Source organism: Misgurnus anguillicaudatus, chromosome 3 (assembly GCF_027580225.2).
Source record: "Misgurnus anguillicaudatus chromosome 3, ASM2758022v2, whole genome shotgun sequence".
NCBI classification, from domain to species: Eukaryota; Metazoa; Chordata; class Actinopteri; order Cypriniformes; family Cobitidae; genus Misgurnus; species Misgurnus anguillicaudatus.
The window spans coordinates 11011230-11032678 of NC_073339.2; the positions used below are offsets into that span (position 1 = coordinate 11011230).

At 36.8% G+C, this 21449-nt stretch overlaps 1 protein-coding gene across 1 annotated transcript in view; it reads right to left on the reverse strand.

The window, feature by feature from the left end:
• The window catches only part of cfap58 (cilia and flagella associated protein 58), a 157512-nt gene that overhangs the window by 112137 nt on the left and 23926 nt on the right, over positions 1 to 21449 (reverse strand). Inside the window, exons 7-9 of the mRNA XM_055204571.2 lie at positions 18368 to 18527; positions 8829 to 8911; positions 7934 to 8125 (exon numbers count right to left, since the gene is read on the reverse strand). Coding sequence (XP_055060546.2) covers positions 7934 to 8125; positions 8829 to 8911; positions 18368 to 18527 — 435 coding nt within the window. The remainder of the gene's footprint in view (positions 1 to 7933; positions 8126 to 8828; positions 8912 to 18367; positions 18528 to 21449) is intronic.

The window sequence follows — 21449 nt, forward strand, 5'->3', positions numbered from 1 at the left end:
GATTAAGTTCCCAACATAGTTGCTGTATGACAGCATTAAAACGCTTCTGTTTGTTTGAACGTCCCGAGCAGCCTGACAAAGCGAGATTGTCTTAACCAACAACGCTCCCCGCTGCATTTTGTGTAGCCGTGTGCGTCTGATGTTGCTCCAACACAGATGTTAAAACAATCAGAGCAGAAGACATCTTAAAAAATATGCGGGAAATGAGATTTCTTGTATCTGAGATGAATGAATGTGCAGCGTTTTATTTAAGGTCCATCTGCATGAGAAATGTTGTTTGTAAATGCGCAGTGCTAAATAATTAGTGAGTTAAAACACCGAGATTTTAAAAGTTATTCTTACATTTTAGCCAGTGTCCCACAATGCAATGTACTCTAATAAGAGACACGGTTGTTAACATCTCTGACTTATTATTGCCAAAGGTGCAAAAATGGAAGACACGTGTTTTCTTTTCAAATGCAAGTGGGTGATTCTGACGAAATCCATGTCCAGAATAAAAAAAAACTTGAAGCCAATTTTTTTTTTTTTTGCACATATAAGATTAAGGTCTGAACTTTACCATTAACCATTATTTTTAGAGGATTTAAAAAATATTTCCTATAGAATTATTTAATTTAATTTTAATTTTAGATTATAATTAGCAAAAATTATCATTACCGCAACATGATATTACATTAAATATATGCATTTACAAACTCATGTTTCGGTAATGAGAACTAAAAATTTGTCTAAGTACCATGACAAACAAAATTTCAACTTTTATCTGACGAAAAAAATAAGAACTGATTACCTGGTAGCCATCTTGAGTGTCACAGTCAATTATGTCTCTTCCAACAATTTTTTTTTTAAAACAATGATTGAAAATTGTTGCGGAGGATGAGACAATTTTTCTTGGACACATTTATATTCCCTATTATTGTCTCTACATATACCAATGATCACCAAATACCACATGTCTCTTTACTGTAAATGTTTATAGTATAACATGCACTAAAGCTTTTTATTTTTTAGATTTTTTAATTATAAATATTTCGATGTAATCCAGTCATGGACACGTTGCGGTAATGAAAATGTTCCCCTTAAATGTGGAAAAAACAACGAAATTGGTTTGTATGATGTCATTTGAAATCATGTGCAAAATAGTACATGAATAGATGTTTGTAACTGTATGCTTCTTATTTTGATACTTTTGGTACAAATCTGTAGTTTTGAGGTACTATTATGCACTCGTTGGTACAGTTGTGTACCTCTGAGGTACTATTATGAACTTTCTAGGTACAAAGATGCTATTTTTGAAAAGGTTAAATTTTTTCTGACTGTGCATAGCATACATGTACGTATTTTAACACCATCAATAAAATGCATACTTATAGTATGTAGTATACATTTATCATTAATATTTTCTCATTTTGTGAGAAATAGCATGGCAGGTCTTTTGCAACTTCGAATGTATCAAAAAAGCATGCTTTGCTTAGTGCTGACCTACAAGCCATTTAGTGAATAATAAAGTCCACACACAGTTTATTTGATTAGATTTGGAGATGGAAAACAACCTCTGCATAATTGAAACTAGGCGTATTTATTAAATCTGGATCTTATTTCTAATATTTTACAGCAGAATATATTTATTCACTAAAAATTGCCAGCACGCTACTCTGTGGAGTCAGACCTCAGGAGGCAATCTCAAAACTATTAGCTAAGAGCTTTCTCAACATTTAGCCTCACTACTGCTCACAGCTGAACATTTTTTACCTGCAATTGGATTATTAACTTGCCAAAAACAAAAGGCTACGTTTTTAAAAGAAAAGTCTTAGCAATGATGACTACATACAAAATGATGCTGAGTGTCTCAAATAGCCCCTGGTTCCTAGGAAACTGTAGAAGATGATCCAAAATAATTGTGCATTGTGCAGGGTAACCTTCATGCGACTATTTGTGTGGACAGTTTAAAGGTAAATCTAGTCTAATCTTCTACACACTGTAAACCAGGCAAGATGATAGGAGGTGTTTCAATTCTTCATAGACTCCTCAGCCTCTTCAAGACACTCAGTTTTAGCACAAACATTTTTAATCACCACATCACTTCACAGTCTCTAATTTTAATTAACGTCACCGTTTTGCGATATGTAATAAAGGTGTTTGAGTCAACATCGCAGATTAATTATCATAGTAATATTTAATCAAGACTATAACTGTAATGAGTCGAAATCCTCAAGACCCACACACAGCAAAACAGCAATGTTACTTAAGAAACAAATTAAATGCCTTACCATGTGACAACTATCAGACCAATCAGCTGTCTCGAAAAACTCTGTTTTTTACATTTTTCAAAAATCTTGTTTTTTGATTGTGCATTACAAATTAAAATTAATCAAACTGGAGTTGATTTGTTTTGATTTAAGCCTTCATAGCTAAAAAAAAATACAGCTAAGTAGCACAATAAAACACAATAAAACATGATAACATATAAACATGTTTTGACAAAAATTTTAAAAACAGAATTATCTCATTTTGGAACCAAACTCTTTATAATATACTGTATATATCAAGAGTTTGGTTCCAAAATGCAACTAGAAAATGCATTTCCAGAGGAACTGCAAAAGTGTGCTTGCTCTGGTGCCGCAGATTTAGTTTGTGCATCCTCATATTGGAGTCCCAAGTTCATGTACGAAGTTTGGTTTCAATACGTGAAAGCGTTCTTGAGATATAAACTACTTCCTGTTTGGTGCCGTAAAATTTTAGAAAAAATGTTTTTTCTTTTGATGTTGTTCATCCTCACATTGGAGACCCAAATTAATGTACAAAGTTTGGTTTCAATACTTGAAAGCATTCATGAGATATAAACTACTTCCTGTTTGGCGGCGTAAAATTTTAGAAAAAAAATTTCTTTTGATGTTGTGCATCCTCACATTGGAGACCCAAATTCATTTACAAAGTTTGGTTTTAATATATGAAAGCGTTCCTGAGATATAAACTACTTCCTGTTTGGCGGCGTAAAATTTTTAGAAAACAAAATGTTCTTTTGATGTTGTGCATCCTCACATTGGAGACCCAAATTCATGCACAAAGTTTGGTTTCAATACGTGAAAGCGTTCCTGAGATATAAACTACTTCCTGTTTGGCGGCGTAAAATTTTAGAAAAAAATTGTTCTTTTGATGTTGTGCATCCTCACATTGGAAACCCAAATTCATGTACAAAGTTTGGTTTCAATACTTGAAAGCATTCCTGAGATATAAACTACTTCCTGTTTGGCGGCGTAAAATTTTAGAAAAAAAATTGTTCTTTTGATGTTGTGCATCCTCTCATTGGAGACCCAAATTCATGTACAAAGTTTGGTTTCAATACATGAAAGCGTTCCTGAGATATAAACTACTTCCTGTTTGGCGGCGTAAAATTTTAGAAAAAATATGTTATTTTCATGTTGTGCATCCTCACATTGGAAACCCAAATTCATGTACAAAGTTTGGTTTCAATACATGAAAGCGTTCCTGAGATATAAACTACTTCCTGTTTGGCGGCGTAAAATTTTAGAATTTTTTTTTTTCTTTTGATGTTGTGCATCCTCACATTTGAGACCCAAATTCATGTACAAAGTTTAGTTTCAATACGTGAAAGCGTTCCTAAGATATAAACTACTTCCTGTTTTGGCGGCGTCGACGCACATTTAGTTTGAGCTGTGACGGGCAAACGCTTCCGAAAATCAAAAATCCTTCTAGAAACTTTTGTGAGGCTTGGTCCAAGGATCGTGTACGTGGATTTTCGTGAAGTTTGGACAAAATTTGTGACCTGTGAAACTTTTTTAAGGTCTTGTGTTCTATCCAATATGGCGGAAGAACGACATCGATCTGTGACCTTATCTTCTCAAGCAACTTACATTTTAAAGTTTGAACGGTGTCTCTGTGTCAAACGGTCTAATCGCTAGAGCTGGCCAAAAAAATCTACCCGGGAAAAATAATAATAAAACTTAAGAAGAACAATAAGTGTGCTTTTGCAAGCACACTTAATAAACCCATTTGGACTATTTGGGCAAAAACGTGTTTTCTATACCAAGAAAGTGACAAGATTTTTTGATGACTTTTTCATTTAGGTTATAATAACATTAAAAATTCAAATCTATAATTTCATTATTTTTTTTATTTTTCCGCAAAATGCAATAAATCAATGACAAGGTTTTTTTCAAAACGCTATTGAATAAATATATGAATTTGCATAATTTACTTTTTTAATACTGACCTGATACAAACAGATTTTGGCAGTAACTAATAAAAATAAAAAAAAACTCTTCATATATTTCACAAGTTTGCATTCACATGTAATCAATAGGGAATGAGATAAAGCATGCTTGGTGAGCTGTCCGAGGGAAGGGCTCCGAGCTGGGAATTTTAGCCCGACCCAGAGTACTCCCTCATCTTTAACTGGGATAAATGAAACTAGATGAGAGTTAGGTGATGGGGTGGAGGATTGATGTTGCAAAAACTGTCAAGGGACAGAGATAAGGGACAGCTATATAGACACCTCTTCGCACAGATTTTTTTGGAGTAACCATGCTCCTCCCGAACTTAGTTAAAGGAACAGTATGTAAGAAATGTATATCAATTAATCATAAAATGTCCCTGCTATGTCACTAGACATTAAGAAATCATTTTTGTATTCCAATACTTATATCACTGACAACAGTGGTTTGGCCAGGATATTGTCATTTAAAAAGTGGAGTTGCAGCCCTCAACTGATGTTTATGTTGTCATTTTGTTTATTGGCCACCAGTTGTGTGATTGCAGTATCAGTTTTAGCCACTAGTTTTGTTATTGCAATACCAGTTTTGGCCACAATCCTACATACTGTTCCTTTAAATGAACTTTATATAATATTTGGCAGAGATACAACTTTTTAAAAGTTCAAAAAAATCGATATATTAAAGGGATAATAAGTAGGATTTTCCCCCATCTAGTGGTGAAATTGTATTATGCATTCAAACGAATAATGCTCTCTAGCGCCTCGCTTTTCCAAATACCCTACTTATTGTCCCTATAAGAAAATCGCATTTACAATGATAAATATATATTTTTATATATTTACAGAAGGCCATTTACAAAATATCTTTATGGAACATGATCTTTACTTAAAGAGCACCAATTATCCGATTCACGATTTTACATTTCCTTTGGTGTGTAAGTGTGTATTAGTACATGTTAACAATATGCAAAAGGTACAAACCCCAAAGTTAACAATGGTGCGAGCTATCATCTCCAACGTAAATCTCGTTTCTTGGACTACAACAAACACACGGATTGTAGGCAACAGTTTACTTCCTGGGCCTGTTGACGTGGACAATACTGACATTATTATAATTCCTCCCGCTTCAGACACAAAGTCTGTAAGTTAATTCCTGTTAGCATTGCATTGTGAGCGAATCTTTCAAACATGGTAAGGAGCGTCATATTTCCTGCTGACGTCAGAGGTATTCAGGCCAATCACAACCTACAGATGAGCTGGCCAATCAGGGACACAGCACTTTTCAAATCGATGAGTTTTGTACAAAATCAGTGCGTTTTATGAAGAGAGTGAAATCTGGAGCTACAAAAATGTACGGTATTAACAATAACAGAACTTATAATTGTCGTAAACTATACATAATCTGTAGATTTTGCTTAAAGGTTAAATACGTTTCTCAGTCTACCCATACACAATGTCTAGTATCATAAATAACACAGGCTCAGCATGTCTATTATACTGTTTATGACACTCTTGACTCGACTTATCTTGATAGTCCAGCCATTATAACCTAAACATAAGTGCCTGAATGTTACTGTCTTTAAGTGAGCACAGAGCGGCAGCCGCACGCACAGTTGCGATAGCAACAGCATTATAAACTCATCAGTAAGATGACTCACACATGCACAGTCAAGTAGCACGGAATGAAAAAATGCCTTCAGGGATTACAAGGCAAAAACCAAGACGAGAATTACTCTCTGTTTATCGAGCAATGTGTGCGTGTGAAGCAAGGGTGCTGCTAGTAATTTCAGGCCTCCTGAATTCATTTAGCTCGTATGGCCCCAATATCGATACAGATCTGATCATCAAGGTTGATTATCTATTGAGGATCCACCCCAATCTGAACCCCTAGATTCGCAATTTAGCAACTTTTGATGATAGCATCACTTTAAATAGACCCAGCAAGCAATTTTGCAATTAAAATAGGTCTAATAGCTGTCCAAACACGGCCCAGACTTTTAGACTAAAACAAGGTAAAATGTGGGCTTTCAGTGAAAATTGAATAGATGTCTAACCATAAAACTTAAAAATAAATGAAATAAAATAAATAAATGAAACCAAACACTTTGTAATCACTGTTGACTTTGTTCACATGAGGCAAAAACGACATTTAAAGGGATAGTTCACCCAAAAATGAAAACAATGTAATTAATGACTCGCCCTCACGTCGCTCCAAACTTGCAAGACCTCCGTTCATCTTCACAACACAGTTTAAGATGTTTTTTATTTAGTCCGAGAGCCCGTTGACCCCTCATTGAAAATCCACGGTATACCGTCCATGTCCAGAAAGGTAACAAAAACATCATCAAAGTAGTCCATGCGACATCAGTGGGTCAGCCAGAACCTGCCGAAGCATCAAAAATACATTTTGGTCCAAAAAAAAAAAAAAAAAATTACGACTTTATTCAGCATTGTCTTCTCTCCCATGTCTGTTGTGACTGCAGTGACGTGGATGACGTGTTATCCTCAGACATTTTTTTTATTACAGCGTGCATCTCCCTCAGACTGTAAACACAGCTGGGGCGCACCAGATAACACGTCAGTCGTGTCATACGTCACTGCGGTCACATGAAGCATGCGCTAAATATAGTCGTAATTTTTGTTATTTTTGGACCAAAATATTTTTTTGATGCTTCAACACATTCTAACTGAGCCACTGATGTCACATGGACTACTTTGATGATGTTTTTATTACCTTTCTGGACAGTATACCATACATAGATTTTCAATTAAGGGTCAACAAACTTTCAGACTAAATAGTGATGTACGACGCAGCTGACATGTTATCTGGTGCGCCCCAGCTGGGGTTTTTTTGTGCCCCTGGCTTCATTTGCAGTTTGAGGGAGACGCATGCTGTAAGTTTGAAAAAAAAAAAAACATTTCAAACATGTCTGAGGATAACACGTCATCCACGTCACTGCAGTCACGTGACTTTAGTCTCGCACATGCGCTTCACAACAGACACGGAAGAGAAGACAATTCTGAATAAAGTTGTAATTTTTGTTTCTTTTTGGACCAAAATGTATTTTCGATGCTTCAACACATTTTAACTGATGTCACATGGACTACTTTGATGATGCTTTCAATACCCCTCTGAACATGGACAGCACACCGTACGCAGACTTCCACTGAAGGGTCAACAAGCTCTCCGACCAAACCCAAAACATCTCAAACTGTGTTCTGTAGATGAACGGAGGTCTTATGAGTTTGGAACGACATGACGATTAGTCATTAATGACATTATTTTCATTTTTGGGTAAACTATTCCTTTAAAAGACGTCTAACTATACTCTAAAAATAAATGAAATAAAATAAATAAATAAAACCAAACACCTTGTAATCACTGTTGACTTTGTTCACATGTGTAAAATATAAATGTTTTTTGGCAAAACAATGTTTAAGTTTATTTGGGTAGAAGTAGGTTACTCAAAGATGGACTACTGTATATATAGAGTCTATAGCTTCAGACAGTAAAATGATGGCTATTGCTTGCTGGGAGATTTGTGTTTGAAGTTTAATGCCAATCATCTGTGTAGTGCATTGTGTGAGAGTGTGCACAGTGATTGGCTGTGATTGGCGATTATGTCACGTCTGCCCATTGTCAGATGTAGCATAGACAGGACAAATTGCATTGTCGTGGACACAGGGTGAGCATCATACCTTTTTGGTGAGATCGCTGGCCTCATTTATGTAACGATCTCTCTCTTTCTCCAGCTGAAAGATGATCTTGCGCTGTTTCTGGGCTTCGTCCCTGTAGTTTAAAATCTCCTGTTCGAGGGTCTTCTTCGACTGTTCGTGTATCTTGACGATGGTGTGCTGTTTCTCGGTTTCCCTGGCTGCCTTGATCATGTTCTGAAAATGCAGGCGCACACAGACGCCAGGGTTTACACAAAATATCAATTTGTAAATATATTTAGCAAGAGTGACTTGAAAATACAAGCGAGCGTTAGAAAGAATGATTTTATTCTGTGATGTATTCCTGCTCGACAGATCAAAAGAGCGATTCTCCGAGGTAAGCCGGTAACAAAAGCCAAGTTTGTACGCCACTGCGAGTGCGTTCGTGAGACTGAATGTCCCTTGTGCAATTAAATATGAATATCTAGTTATTTTCATAGGCAGAATAGCGATGCAATATTCAGCACATCAGCAGAAACATCATACACCTTCGCTTGTTTTCTGAAATCCATCTGCGCATCACAGCGGCATGGGGAAGCGTGGGAGAACTAAATTTAACAATTCAATCTGAACTTGTTGCTGCAGCATCAGTGTAAATTAATGAATCAGGCCGGAGGCAAAAACTGAAAGTTTCATTACACATATTGGAAGAGTCGATAATGAAGAGACGTGGTACTAAACTGCATAATGGCATTAGAGCTTGTTCGTGGACTACCTGCAAGCATTGCAATAGACAGAGAGGACAGATTCACAAAAAATTATGGATCCATCCTGCATGTCTGCACTTATTCTCATGATAACATTTTCAGACATATGCCTGAAGAAGACACATCAGATTTCTGATGTTTTGAAGATAAGTAAAGCATCTCCACGCACAAACCTTGTTCAGAATGTCTCTCTCGCGCACCAGCTCATCTATAGCCTTCTTGTCTGTGTCCGTCTGGGTTTTTGCGGCCTCCATTGCTATAATAAAAAAGGGAACATGTTCAAAGCCAGTGAGATTTAGTGCTCATTTTTATATTTCTTTTCGAAATCACTTTTGGTCACCTGCTGAAATACCAGAGTAAAACACCATCACACAATTCAAAAAGCCCATTATGTGTCTGCAGGCATAAAGAGGTAAAGCAAACTGGAAAGACGGATAGAAAATGAGAAATCCGGGAGAAATGAAACGATGACTAGATAGTGCTGTCATGTAAAATGGCCATTCCATGTTCTATCCTCGGATGACCCCGCCTCTCCAGATCCTCGGACAGCCAGCTCACTGACCCCGCTGTCAAAGTCCATCTCATCAATCACAGAGCCAACCTTGATTGAGATGACAACATCCATCACCGTGGAAACCCCGATTAAGATGACAACGAGACTCTGGCTCCATCCGTCAAGCATCCAAACACCCTCCGTCCAATCAGAGCCTGAAGACGTTCACTAAAAATCGTGGGTTTCACTATAAATTACTGGCTCGATGACAAGTCATATCGTTTGTCATCCTGCCCAGATGGGATCAAGGACACAACGCTAAGTTAAGTGGAGATCCACAAAACATCCTGGCTAGGCTGTACTAAATTATTGCGGTAAAAATGATCAATTCCATGCAAATGTCAACGTAAAGTATTTAACCATACTGATATCTCAGATGTGAATATTTGGGGGTTTAATTACGCATGCAAAGTTTTTGTTAAAACGTTTTTTTTTTTTTATCATAGTTAGGTTAGCTGCATTTCCATTAAAGGTTTGCAAAAACTATTTTCGAAATGTTGACAAAAAAAAAAAACGATTGCGAAGTGACGGCGTTTCTATTAACCGATGTTATGCAACTAAAACATATTTTGTTTATATAACAAATAAGTAATTCCAAAAACCATAGCGATGGGTGTTTTCAAGTTTATACGGCACCGCACAGACCGACATGCGGATGACATCAAAATAGAGCAAGAGGGACTCTAATGCTGCCTTCAGACCAGCTGCGGTAGAGGGGTCAAGCGCGAGTGATTTCAATGTTAAGTCAATGTAAAGACACGTTGACGCGCGTCTGGAGGTCTCGCGACGCGAATGAGGCGTTTAGCGCAGTAGACACGATTCCGCCTCATTCGCGCTTTTAGTTTGCGTGAATTGAGCGTTGTCGGAGCAAACGCGCGAGTTAAAAAATTTGAATGGAAAAACGTCGGGAAAACCAATCAGGAGCTTGCTCTAGTATCGACGTGATTACAGGAAGCGAGCAGAGTGGCAGAAGCCCCGCCCATGACGCGAATTTCTGCGTAAATGTCTGGATGACTAGAATTTCATGCGCGGCTTTCATGCGCGAATGAAGCAAGTAAACTCAAAATGTTCAAGCGGCAAACTAGACGCAGAAGACGCGAATTTGATGCCTCAAACGCAGCTGGCGTGAACCCACGCTAAGGAAACAGAGCAGCTGACTCCCGAATCACTCTTGCATTATTTCGATGTCATGCGCTTGACGGTTCTTGTGACAGCACATGTAGTTGACCACATCTCTTCTGTCTTGTCCTCCAATCAAACATACCGTGCTATAAAGAATGCTAACTTGACTTTTATGACTTGTAAGTGCGAAAAAGCAGTTTTTCAAAATATATATATTTCAAATTTGGCTGAAAAACCATCTCACCCGAGTGTAAAATCTATTTTTGCGATATATTAGAGTTTATGTGAAATTGCCATGTTTTCATTGGGCGCATTTTCCATTTAAACGCAACTATACTCGAAAATTAAAGAGCACCTATTTTGTTGCCAAAAAAACAATGTTATTTTGTGTATTTGGCATAATACAATGTGTTTGCATAGTTTGTGGTTCAAAAAAACACATTATTTTCCAAATACCGTACATTATTGTTGCTTCATTAAAACTTGCCTTTCTCAAACGCTCTGATTTGTTACAAAGCTCATTGATCTGAAAAGCGCTGTGTCCCTGATTGGCCAGCTGTACGTTGAATACCTCTGACGTCAGACGGAAATTGTTTTTGCTCCTTACCATGCAGTGCTGACAGGAGTTAATATTGTCTTTACTACCTTATCAAGACAAACCAAATCTGATCCAGAAAATGCAAATGACCAAGCTGATCAATCAACTTTGCCAGCGAGTCTTCAGCAGGATTTAACAGATTGGTAAGGTAAGAACACTAAAACATTAAAACCATGTCTGCATTTGATAGAACATATAAATAGATGGTTCAGTATTATATATTGGTAATAAACACATTCTCTGAGAATTTATATCATGTTTTGACTGCAAATGTCACATCCATAATGCAGGAATTGCTCAAATGCTGGATAATCTTGACATTTAAAGTTAACCATTTGAAAATGTGATGTAATCTGCAACCTGAAGCAAAACTAGATGAGAACCACTGCACTACAGGTTCAATAGCCACATAGAAAATATTTTTTTCCACATTTACCTGTTAGCATTCTTATTTACCATAAGCACATACACTTCAACATCACTCAGAGCGAGATTTGTAAAGCTCTTCTGCGACTCACAGGCTCCTCAGACACTTGTGGCCAGATGTCCTCTGGCGGACAGGTCAAATAGTCAATAATTGACTAACTGATGGCAGTGTTCTGCTACACCGGCCTTGGGGTAACCTTTAACAGTCTGGTACTGTGTGGAGGTAAAACTGAAGTTATGCAGCAGTACAGTCTAAACAGATTTTGCAACTGCCTCGTCATTTAGTTGACTGAGAGTTATAGAGACAATCCTCCTGGGGTGACTGACATAACTTGCCCAAGGGCACAAGAGTGACAGTTTACTTCTCATCACCGGTGGGGTTTGAACCTGCAACCTTTGGGTTACTAGCCCATATCTTTAACCAATACACTGGTGTTACATGCTGGTGTTAGGGAGAGGTCAAAGAGGATTGAAAAAGAAGGATGAGGTTAGCAGGTTTGAAGGGTAGAACCAGAAGATGGATGAAGACAAGGACCTGAGTTTTAATCTATTAAAGAACTGGTTCAGCTCATATGTCTTTCAAAGCCGCTGCACTGCAGGTGGGAATCGCAGAGAGGGTAAACAGCCCTGCCTTAAAATGTGGACTTCAAGAAGTTAAAACAACTACACTAGATTTTCTTTAACAATTTAATTAAACAATTTACCTAAAAAAATTGGTCTTTGTTTATTCAGCCTCATGCCAGTTGAACTCCATGTGATCGTTCTGATATATCTGTCTGTCTGTCCCTCCGTCTGTCCATTCATCCATACATCCATACATTTACTATGTCTATCCATCTACTGTGTCCATTTATCCATCTACTGTGTCCATCCATCCGTGCATCTATCTACTGTGTCTATCTATCAATCTATTTATTTATCTATCTATCCATCTATCCATCTTCTATCGTTCTATCTACCTACTTGGGCCATCTATCCGTCCATCCATCTATTCATCCATCCATCTACTGTGTCCATCCATCCATCCATCTATTAATTTATCTATCCATCTATTCATCTATCTATTCATCTATCCCACTATCCATCTATCTGTCTCACTATCTGTCTGTCTGTCCATCCATCCATCTACTATGTCTATCTATCCATCATTCATCTATCTATTTATCTATCCATTATTCATCTATCCCACCATCCATATATCTATCTATTGTTCTATTGTTCTATTATTCTATCTATCATTCTATCTACCTATTGTATCCATCCATCATCCATCCATACACTGTTTCTATCCATCAACCATCCATCCATATACTGTGTCCATCCATCCATCCATCCATCCATCCGTCTGTCCATCTGTCCATCCATCCATCTACTGTGTCTATCCATCCATTTATCTACATCTATCTTTCTATTTTTATTTATCCATCTATTCATCTATCTATTCATCTATCCCATTATCAATCTTTCTATCTATCTGTCTGTCTGTCCATCCATATGTCCATCCATCCATCTATTGTGTCTATCTATCCATCTATCTACTCTATCTATCCATCCATCATCCATCCATATATTGTGTCCATTCATCCATCCATCCATCCATCCATCCATCCATCCATCCATCCATCCATCCATCCATCCATCCATCCATCCATCTATCTATCTATCATCCATCATCCATCCATATACTGTGTCCATCCATCGACCATCCATCCTATACTGTGTCCATCCATTTGTCTGTCCCTCCATCCTTCCATCTATCCATCCATCCATCCATCCATCCATCCATCCATCCATCCATCCATCAATTTATCCATCCAACATCTATCTATTTTTATCTATCCATCTATTCATCTATCTATTCATCTATCCCACTATCCATCTATCTGTCTCACTATCTGTCTGTCTGTCTGTCTGTCTGTCTGTCTGTCTGTCCATCCATCTACTATGTCTATCTACCCATCATTCATCTATCTATTTATCTATCCATTATTCATCTATCCCACCATCCATATATCTATCTATTGTTCTATTGTTCTATTATTCTATCATTCTATCTATCATTCTATCTACCTATTGTATCCATCCATCATCCATCCATATACTGTTTCTATCCATCAACCATCCATCCATATACTGTGTCCATCCATAGGTCTGTCCATCTGTCCATCCATCCATCCATCCATCCATTTATCCATCTATCATCCATCCATCCATCGATCCATCTATCTATCTATCTATCTATTTTTATCTATCCATCTATTCATCTATCTATTCATCTATCCCACTATCCATCTTTCTATCTATCTGTCCATCCATCCATCCATATGTCCATCCATCCATCTATTGTGTCTATCTATCCATCTATCTACCTACTCTATCTATCCATCCATCATCCATCCATATACCATCTATTTACCTATTCATTATCCATCTATCCCACCATCTATCTATCTATCTATCTATCTATCTATCTATCTATCTATCTATCTATCTATCTATCTATCTATCTATCTATCTATCTATCTATCTATCTATCTATCTATCTATCTATCTATCTATCTAATCTACTCTATACATCCATCATCCATCCATATACTGTGTCCATCTATTAACCATCCATTCTATACTGTGTCCATCCATTTGTCTGTCCCTCCATCTATCCATCCATCCATCATCTGTGTCCATCCATCCATTTATCCATCCATCCATCCATCAATCCAACTGTATCTATTTTTATCTATCCATCTATTCATCTATTTATTCAACTATCCCACTATCCATCTATCTGTCCGTCTGTCTGTCCGTCTGTCTGTCCATCCATCCATCCATCCATCCATCTATCTATTGTGTCTATTGGGTGGTGATGGCGCAGTGCATAAGACCTGGGTTTGAATCCACTGTGACACACCATTGTGTCCCTGAGCAAGACACTTAACTCCTAGTTGCTGCAGATGCGTGCAAACTCTGACTTATATAGCAATTGTTAGTCGCTTTGGATAAAAGCATCAGCTAAATGAATAAGTAAGTAAATGAATAAATCCATCTATCCATCCATCAATCTATTAATCTAAATATTAATCTATCTATCTATATGCCTGTCTGTCCATACAGTACGTCCATCCATCCATTTACTGTGTCCATCCATCCATTCATCCATCTACTGTGTCTATCTATCCATCTATTTATCTATCCATTATCCATCTATCCCACTATCCATCTATCTATCTATTGTTCTATTATTCTACCATTCTGTTTATCATTCTATCTACCTACATCCATCCATCATCCATCCATATACTGTGTCCGTCTGTCCGTCCATCCATCATCCATCCATATACTGTGTCCGTCCGTCCATCCATCCATTCGCAACCTACTAAAGACCTTCCCTGTCACTTTTATTTCATTTAATTTAAGTAAATGGACATAACTAAATAATAAAATAATAACATTTTGGGTGATCTTTTTAAATCTATTGTGTTCCACTCATTTCTCAGTTTTTATTGTTTTCCTTTTCATTTGCCTTTTCTATTATTTAGTTAAATCACGCCTGTAACACCTTACAAACCATTAATAAAGTGACTGCTTTAACCCTGCAGATAAGCAGTCTAGGCTCTGAACATGAATCAGAATGAAACTGAGGTCATTTTATCACCCTGGAGTCTAACACTGCCTCGCTTTCATTTTCCTTATGACAGTTCCTGAACACCCCGAGCCTCTGGGGCCTGCGAGGAAATATTTGTAATGGTGAAAAGTTTTGTTATAAATTTACTAGTCTGACATTGGCCACTAGATGTCACGCATCAGTGTTTTATTGACAAATAAATTCACACCGCAAGCATTAATGGCGATGTAAGTGATTTCTTTGAATGCCACACATACAGTGGCCTCAGTACATCACAGATATCGCTGAAATATGTGTCCTCAGACATCACACCCGTCACGCTGTGACAACCCTAGTCTACGTAAACAACCAAAAAAATAGAGTTAGGGGAGCCTGCACTTTTTTAGCAAATCGAATAAGATGTCTGCCTGTTGATCATTCATGGTTGACATTCGTCTTATAGGTGCTTATACAGTAGCACCAGTCATTTAACTATGAGTCCCCATGCATTGTTATTACATGGAGAAAATGCCATTTCTCTTTTTGCGTTCCAAAAAAGTAATGAATTCACGGAGCTTTAAAAATATATAATAGTGAGTAAATGGTTTTCTTTTTGGGTGCATCGTTTCTTTAAGAAAACATATCGACAATAGCTTTTTTCAGATTATCAGAATAAAACATACAGAGCAACAGATGTTTAAGGAATTAAGTGTAAAAACATGCAAAATAAAGAGATCCTCAATCTGAATTCAAATAAGCAATAAAGGATAAGAGAGGTACTGTATATCACAATGTGCCAATGGGAGAGAAAATCTATGAGGTGGAAGAAAAAGTTCAGATGAGAAAATAAAATTAGATGACATATTCATTTTGAATATAATTATGAAAGACCTTATGTGGACCTCTTCTATAATTGGCTAACCTCATTTTTATATGAATTGAAAAGTACTTTCCATTGAACAATAAACGTGGACATATACAGTATTTGCTCATTAAGTTGACCACCAGCAAAGAGTTCTGGGTTCTGAACATTAGGTCTACTTAGTAAAGTTTTATTTCAAATGTTTTCTATTAATTAACCCATTTGAATTTTAATTAGATTTCAGAAGAAAACATGCACAGAAATACTGCATACTAAGAATTACAGTTGTGAAAATGAATGGGGCTGTAGACTGTAAAATGTTGCATTGTATCAGTGTATAAAGTTGTCACTGTCTGGGACGATGTACCTTTGAGGAACCAGTATGTACCTCTAAGGTACGAATGTGTACCTTTGAGGTATCAATATGCATCTTTTAGGTTTAAAAGTGTACTTTTTAAAAAAGGTACCATCCCAAAATTTGAGTAAAATAACACAAAATATGTGAGTAATTTAAGTAATTCTAAATGAACACATTATTGAGTAAATTCAATGTAATTTTATCATGTAAAATCCACTTAAATTCGTAAAAAGTAAATTAACTTAATAATTTTGTGTTGAAACTAATTATTTTAGTAAAAATTACTAACTAGGCAGTCGACTTGTAGTTCCCCGCATGTTTTGCATGGGACTGCATTTGGAGAGTAAAATTAGAATTTAAAAGCTATTTTATGTGTTTTTAACTAAAAAAAGACTTGTTAGTGTTTAATGTTTATTTATCTTTGAGATTTAGAAGAGTTTCTGTTTCTTCTTTGAGTTTTCTGGTTACCATCATTCAGAAGACTGGTGCTTGTGTATAGACTGTAGGTGACACAATGAAAATCATGATGTGAGTTATGATGTAAATTCACTCAATGAGCAATAACTTTGCTAATGCCTGTACTGAGACCAGTCTCTTCTTATTTGCTCATCATAATTTGGTATGTTATAATTACAAGTGTAAAATTTACTCGAAAACCTGAATGCAAAAACGTGCAAAAGAAAAATTAATTAAATTTTACTTATTAATTTTTTCAGTGTGACAACTTCTGAACCTTCTTGTATCTTTTTTTTAGAGTGTACAATCTTTGCTGTAGATATTTTTGATAGTTAAAGATCATGATAATTTAGATACAATACACATTTTAGTCATGTTCCAAGGTTTTCACCCAGTCCTTTTACTCCAACACACTCCCCCCTCTGAAAAACTTTCAAAAAGTTATTTCAAAAGTATTTAAAAAGTCTAATTTTTAACAGGAAGTTACATCATCAGACCGAAAGTTAATGTTCTCATTTTCTTTTCTGTACATTTTACAATACTGTAGCTTTACTGTTACGTATATTATTTCTGTGATGTTATCTATTTATTTTATATTTATTCATTTTGTTATTTTAAGTCCTGCTATGTTAAAAAATAAAAAGTAGTTACCTGAGATTAACCAATATATTTTTGAATAAAAAAATATGAACAGGGTTTGGATTTATCCAGGACTAGGCCTTAGTTACATAAGGACATTTAAGTAGTTTTTTTCAAACAAACCTTACAAAAACAATACTGGTGTGCATCTTGAGACAAAACAGTGGCACTGATACATGTTAAGATATAATTTTTTTTTAAATTAACTCTTTCACCGCCATTGACGAGATATCTCGTCAATTAAGAGAAAACGCTTCCCCGCAAATGACGAGATTTTCCGTCTTTCCGCAATACCGCAACTTTTAAAACCCAGAAGTATTGCCCTATGGCAAGCGGCTGCATGTCCGTGTCTGTTTTAAAGATCGCTCTGAATGGGATCTCTATGAAAAGTCCGTCACAAAAATGGAATTATCTCTGCTTTTTGCTCAAAATGTGGTGTTTTTGCAGAAACCTACCCATATTCAAAATCTGATTACAAAAGAACCACTGAAGGATGAAACGTTTTTTTTTTGTTTGTTTGAAAGCAGAGGGTCTGTTCTTTCATTTGGTATATTGTATGTTTATATATTTAAAGAAGAAAATTTTCTGGAAGACATTAAACTTTGGTGAAAATCATGAAAAACACTGGCGCTGACTGGCAACTTTTTTTAAAAACGCTGGCGGTGAAAGAGTTAAAGCAGCTCAAACATGTCATTTTAGTCTGGGACTAGGATAAGCCCTGTCCAGAAAACTGCCCATATGTGTGTTATTAGTTTTAGTGTTCAAAAAGCTCCAATTGTGATGATTTAAAACATGCAAATGGCACTGATTTGGTAGAATGGCTCATAATTTAATCAGAGCCATATTTTCAACTCATTTGGCAGTTTATGCAAGCTAATGTTTACAAATAGTTTACACTAAACAACAAAAAAATGTAAGCGGACCATAATTCATATAATAAAATGATAACAAGCAGCAACCTGATGACCTAAAATATTACATCATCATGAATCCTCCAAAACAAACCGTAGTAAAAGTAATCTCATCATTTTATTATTTTAAGTAACCCCCCTAACGCTTAAAACTTTGCATTTTTGTGTGAATGTGTGCCCACTCGCCTCTCTCCAGTCCACTGATCTGATTCTTGAGTGTGTCTCTCTGTTTCTCCACCTCCGTCTTCTGCTCCTCCATCTGTCTGAGTCTCCTCTGCACCCCCTCTCTGAACTTGGTGAGCGCAGCGATCTCTTGCTTCAGTTGAATGACTTCCTCCTCTTTCACCTGAACCGCGTGGGATACAGGACATTAGTGTAGGACAGACAAAAGTGGAGCAGAAGGTATAAGAGACAAGCAGACAAAGTAGGATCGGCACATGCACAGTCTAATAGACAATAGGATAGACACTTTAATAGACAATGCAGTTTGGATACAAGCAATAATGGTAATAAAATAATAGAAGAGTCGATAGACATAATGGTAGTACTAGGGCGGAGAATGTGGAATAGACATAAGGATAGTTGAATAAATAATGTTAGATTATATTCGAAACTGTTTTTGCTCTAAATCTAATTATGAGAACCGGATTGTAAGAGGACGAAAAATATCAATAGCTTTGTATGAAAGCCATTGCGTTCAGGACAGATACAGCTTTAAAGGTTCGTGTCCCTGTGTATAATGGAAATTTGTTCAAATTTGTTTGCGTAAATGAATGACTACATTGTCAATGTACAAGTGTAATGTGTCTCAGTTGTAGTCCTATGGGTCCCCCGTTTCCCTGCCAAACCAATTTGATATCATATCAGACAGATAATGAAGGACAATTCTCAGAGGATCGTACGTGTGTAAGGTTGCGTATTAGGCGGTGTGTGTTCAGGAAGAACCGGAGGTAATTTGCTTTAGCGTTTGTGTGTCTGGATTTTCTAAAAGAATGTAAACATGCTCTTCAGGTTGAATTAATGGCACTCCAGAGACCCCCAAAAAGGCTCTTTATCACAAATCTCACCACATTAAGGAATACATGATAATAGGGCTAACAAAACAGAAAGAAATATGTTTTTAATTATTCTTTTATACTTTCAGTTATACCACAGTTATCACTATCTAGACACCATAAATATGAAAAGCTGGTAATTGTTATTTTTTTATATATTTTTCTTTTTTTATAAATATGAAGGACATGCTTTAGGACTATATTGTTATTAAAACTTTTAAATGAGGGTTTATGAGGTCTTGCTAATACAACATTTACTAAATTCTTTCTTTTTTAATAATATTTGATGTCACATTCATAAAACACTAATTTTCGCATTCTGGAGACCTTTTCCTTTATATCATCACTTTGAATTTAATTAACAATTTGCTACTAATGTAAATACCAATAAATAACATTTCAAAGTTATTAAAAAATGCATTTCAAGCAAGATATTGTGGCTTTCCACAGTGCTGAAATCCTGCCCCCTAGTGGCCTAAATGAGGTTTCTGCTCATAATAACCAATGAACAGTATATTGATTTACATGATGCTTTTATCCGAAACGACTTATGGGGTATACGTTTTTTCAGTATGTGTGTTCCCTGGGTTCAAATCTCTACCACTAGCTTTACCACTAAGCTAGCATATAAATCACAATGGAGCAATAAATTAAGAATTGGGAATCTGGTTTAAAATCAATTTTTTGTTTATTCCGTCTCTCTCTCTCTTTCTCTCTGCAGAATCGTGCAGTTTTGTTCATGGCTATGTTTTTTTGTTTCTTATTGGTCAACAAAACTATACTACAAAACATGCCCATATTAAACAGAATGCCTAACAATACCGCTTTCATATCCTGCAGTGGTGCGCAATCAAATGCAGATATCACGCCGGGTTCAAGCCACTACAATGCACAGCGAAACAAAGAGAATGCGGGGCATTTCATTAAAGGTATTACATTTGCTGTATTAACCCCCACTGTGATTCAGTTATGAGTCTGGCAGAAGTTGTGAGCGGAAAAGATCTATCACAGGTCTGATGGGAGCCGATGAGGAGCTTAAACCTTCATCCTCTAGGGCACTAATTATATAAGAGCGAGACAGTTTTGACAGAAGTAGGAGATGGCAGCGCTATAAATCTGTTGGGTAGACATACAGTAGACTCTGTGTGTGTGTATGTACCGAACTATCCTTTAAGGGGGAAATTTGTACCCAGAAGTTAACTAAATCTGACAAAAAAGATCTCTTTGGGGATATCTGAGATCTCCACACAGACGTTTTATGTACATGGTTATCTGTACAGTATATCATAATGTCTATGGTACATAAAGGTAAACAATACTTAAAGGCACAACACAATATTCAGTGTTATGTATTTTTAGGGCCCGAGCACACCGGGGTGTGAGGACCCTATTGTTCTTCAAGGAGTTATTATTATTAGGGCCCGAGCACCGAGGAGCAGGCCAGAATGGCCTGCACCGAAAGGTGCGAAGCCCTATTGTTTTTGCTCGGATTATTATTAGGGCCCGAGCACCGAGGAGCAGGCCAGAATGGCCTGCACCGAAAGGTGCGAAGCCCTATTGTTTTTCTTAGGATTTATTATTATTTTTTTTTTTTTTATTATTATTTTTATTTTTTTTAACACTTTTGGGCATTTTGGGTGCCTAAACATACTCGAAAACTCTTGAAATTTGGCACAGACGTCAAAGTCGTCCGTCATTGCGAACGGGCAAAGGCTGGAACACGGGCGTGGCACAGGGGCTCTGTAGCGCCCCCTGTAATGCAAAAAAAAACATTGGTGCACAGATCGGGCAAACATGTACGCACATGTACGAGAGTTGGTACGCATATAGATCTCATCGACCCGAACAACTTTCGCCCTCTAACATTTTAGCTCCGCCCAACAGGAAGTCTGCCATTTTGGATTGTTTAAAAAATGCATGCGGTGAACTTTGAAATACTCCTTCTAGGGGATTCATGGGATTGACACCAAACGTGGTGATCATGATGTCAAGACATTGTACTTGCTAAATTGCGAAGGGATTTTTGATATCTCGAACGGTTCTGCCATGGCGAGGTGACAAAATCATGGCGAATTTAGAGAAACAGGAAGTGTCTAATATCTAAGCCAAAAAATGTCTTATTGTGATGCCATGCGGGGTGTTTGTTTGTCTGATGATTCCGATCGCATCGATGTGCCTATTGTGAGTCCCGGGTATAGCGCCACCACCAGGCG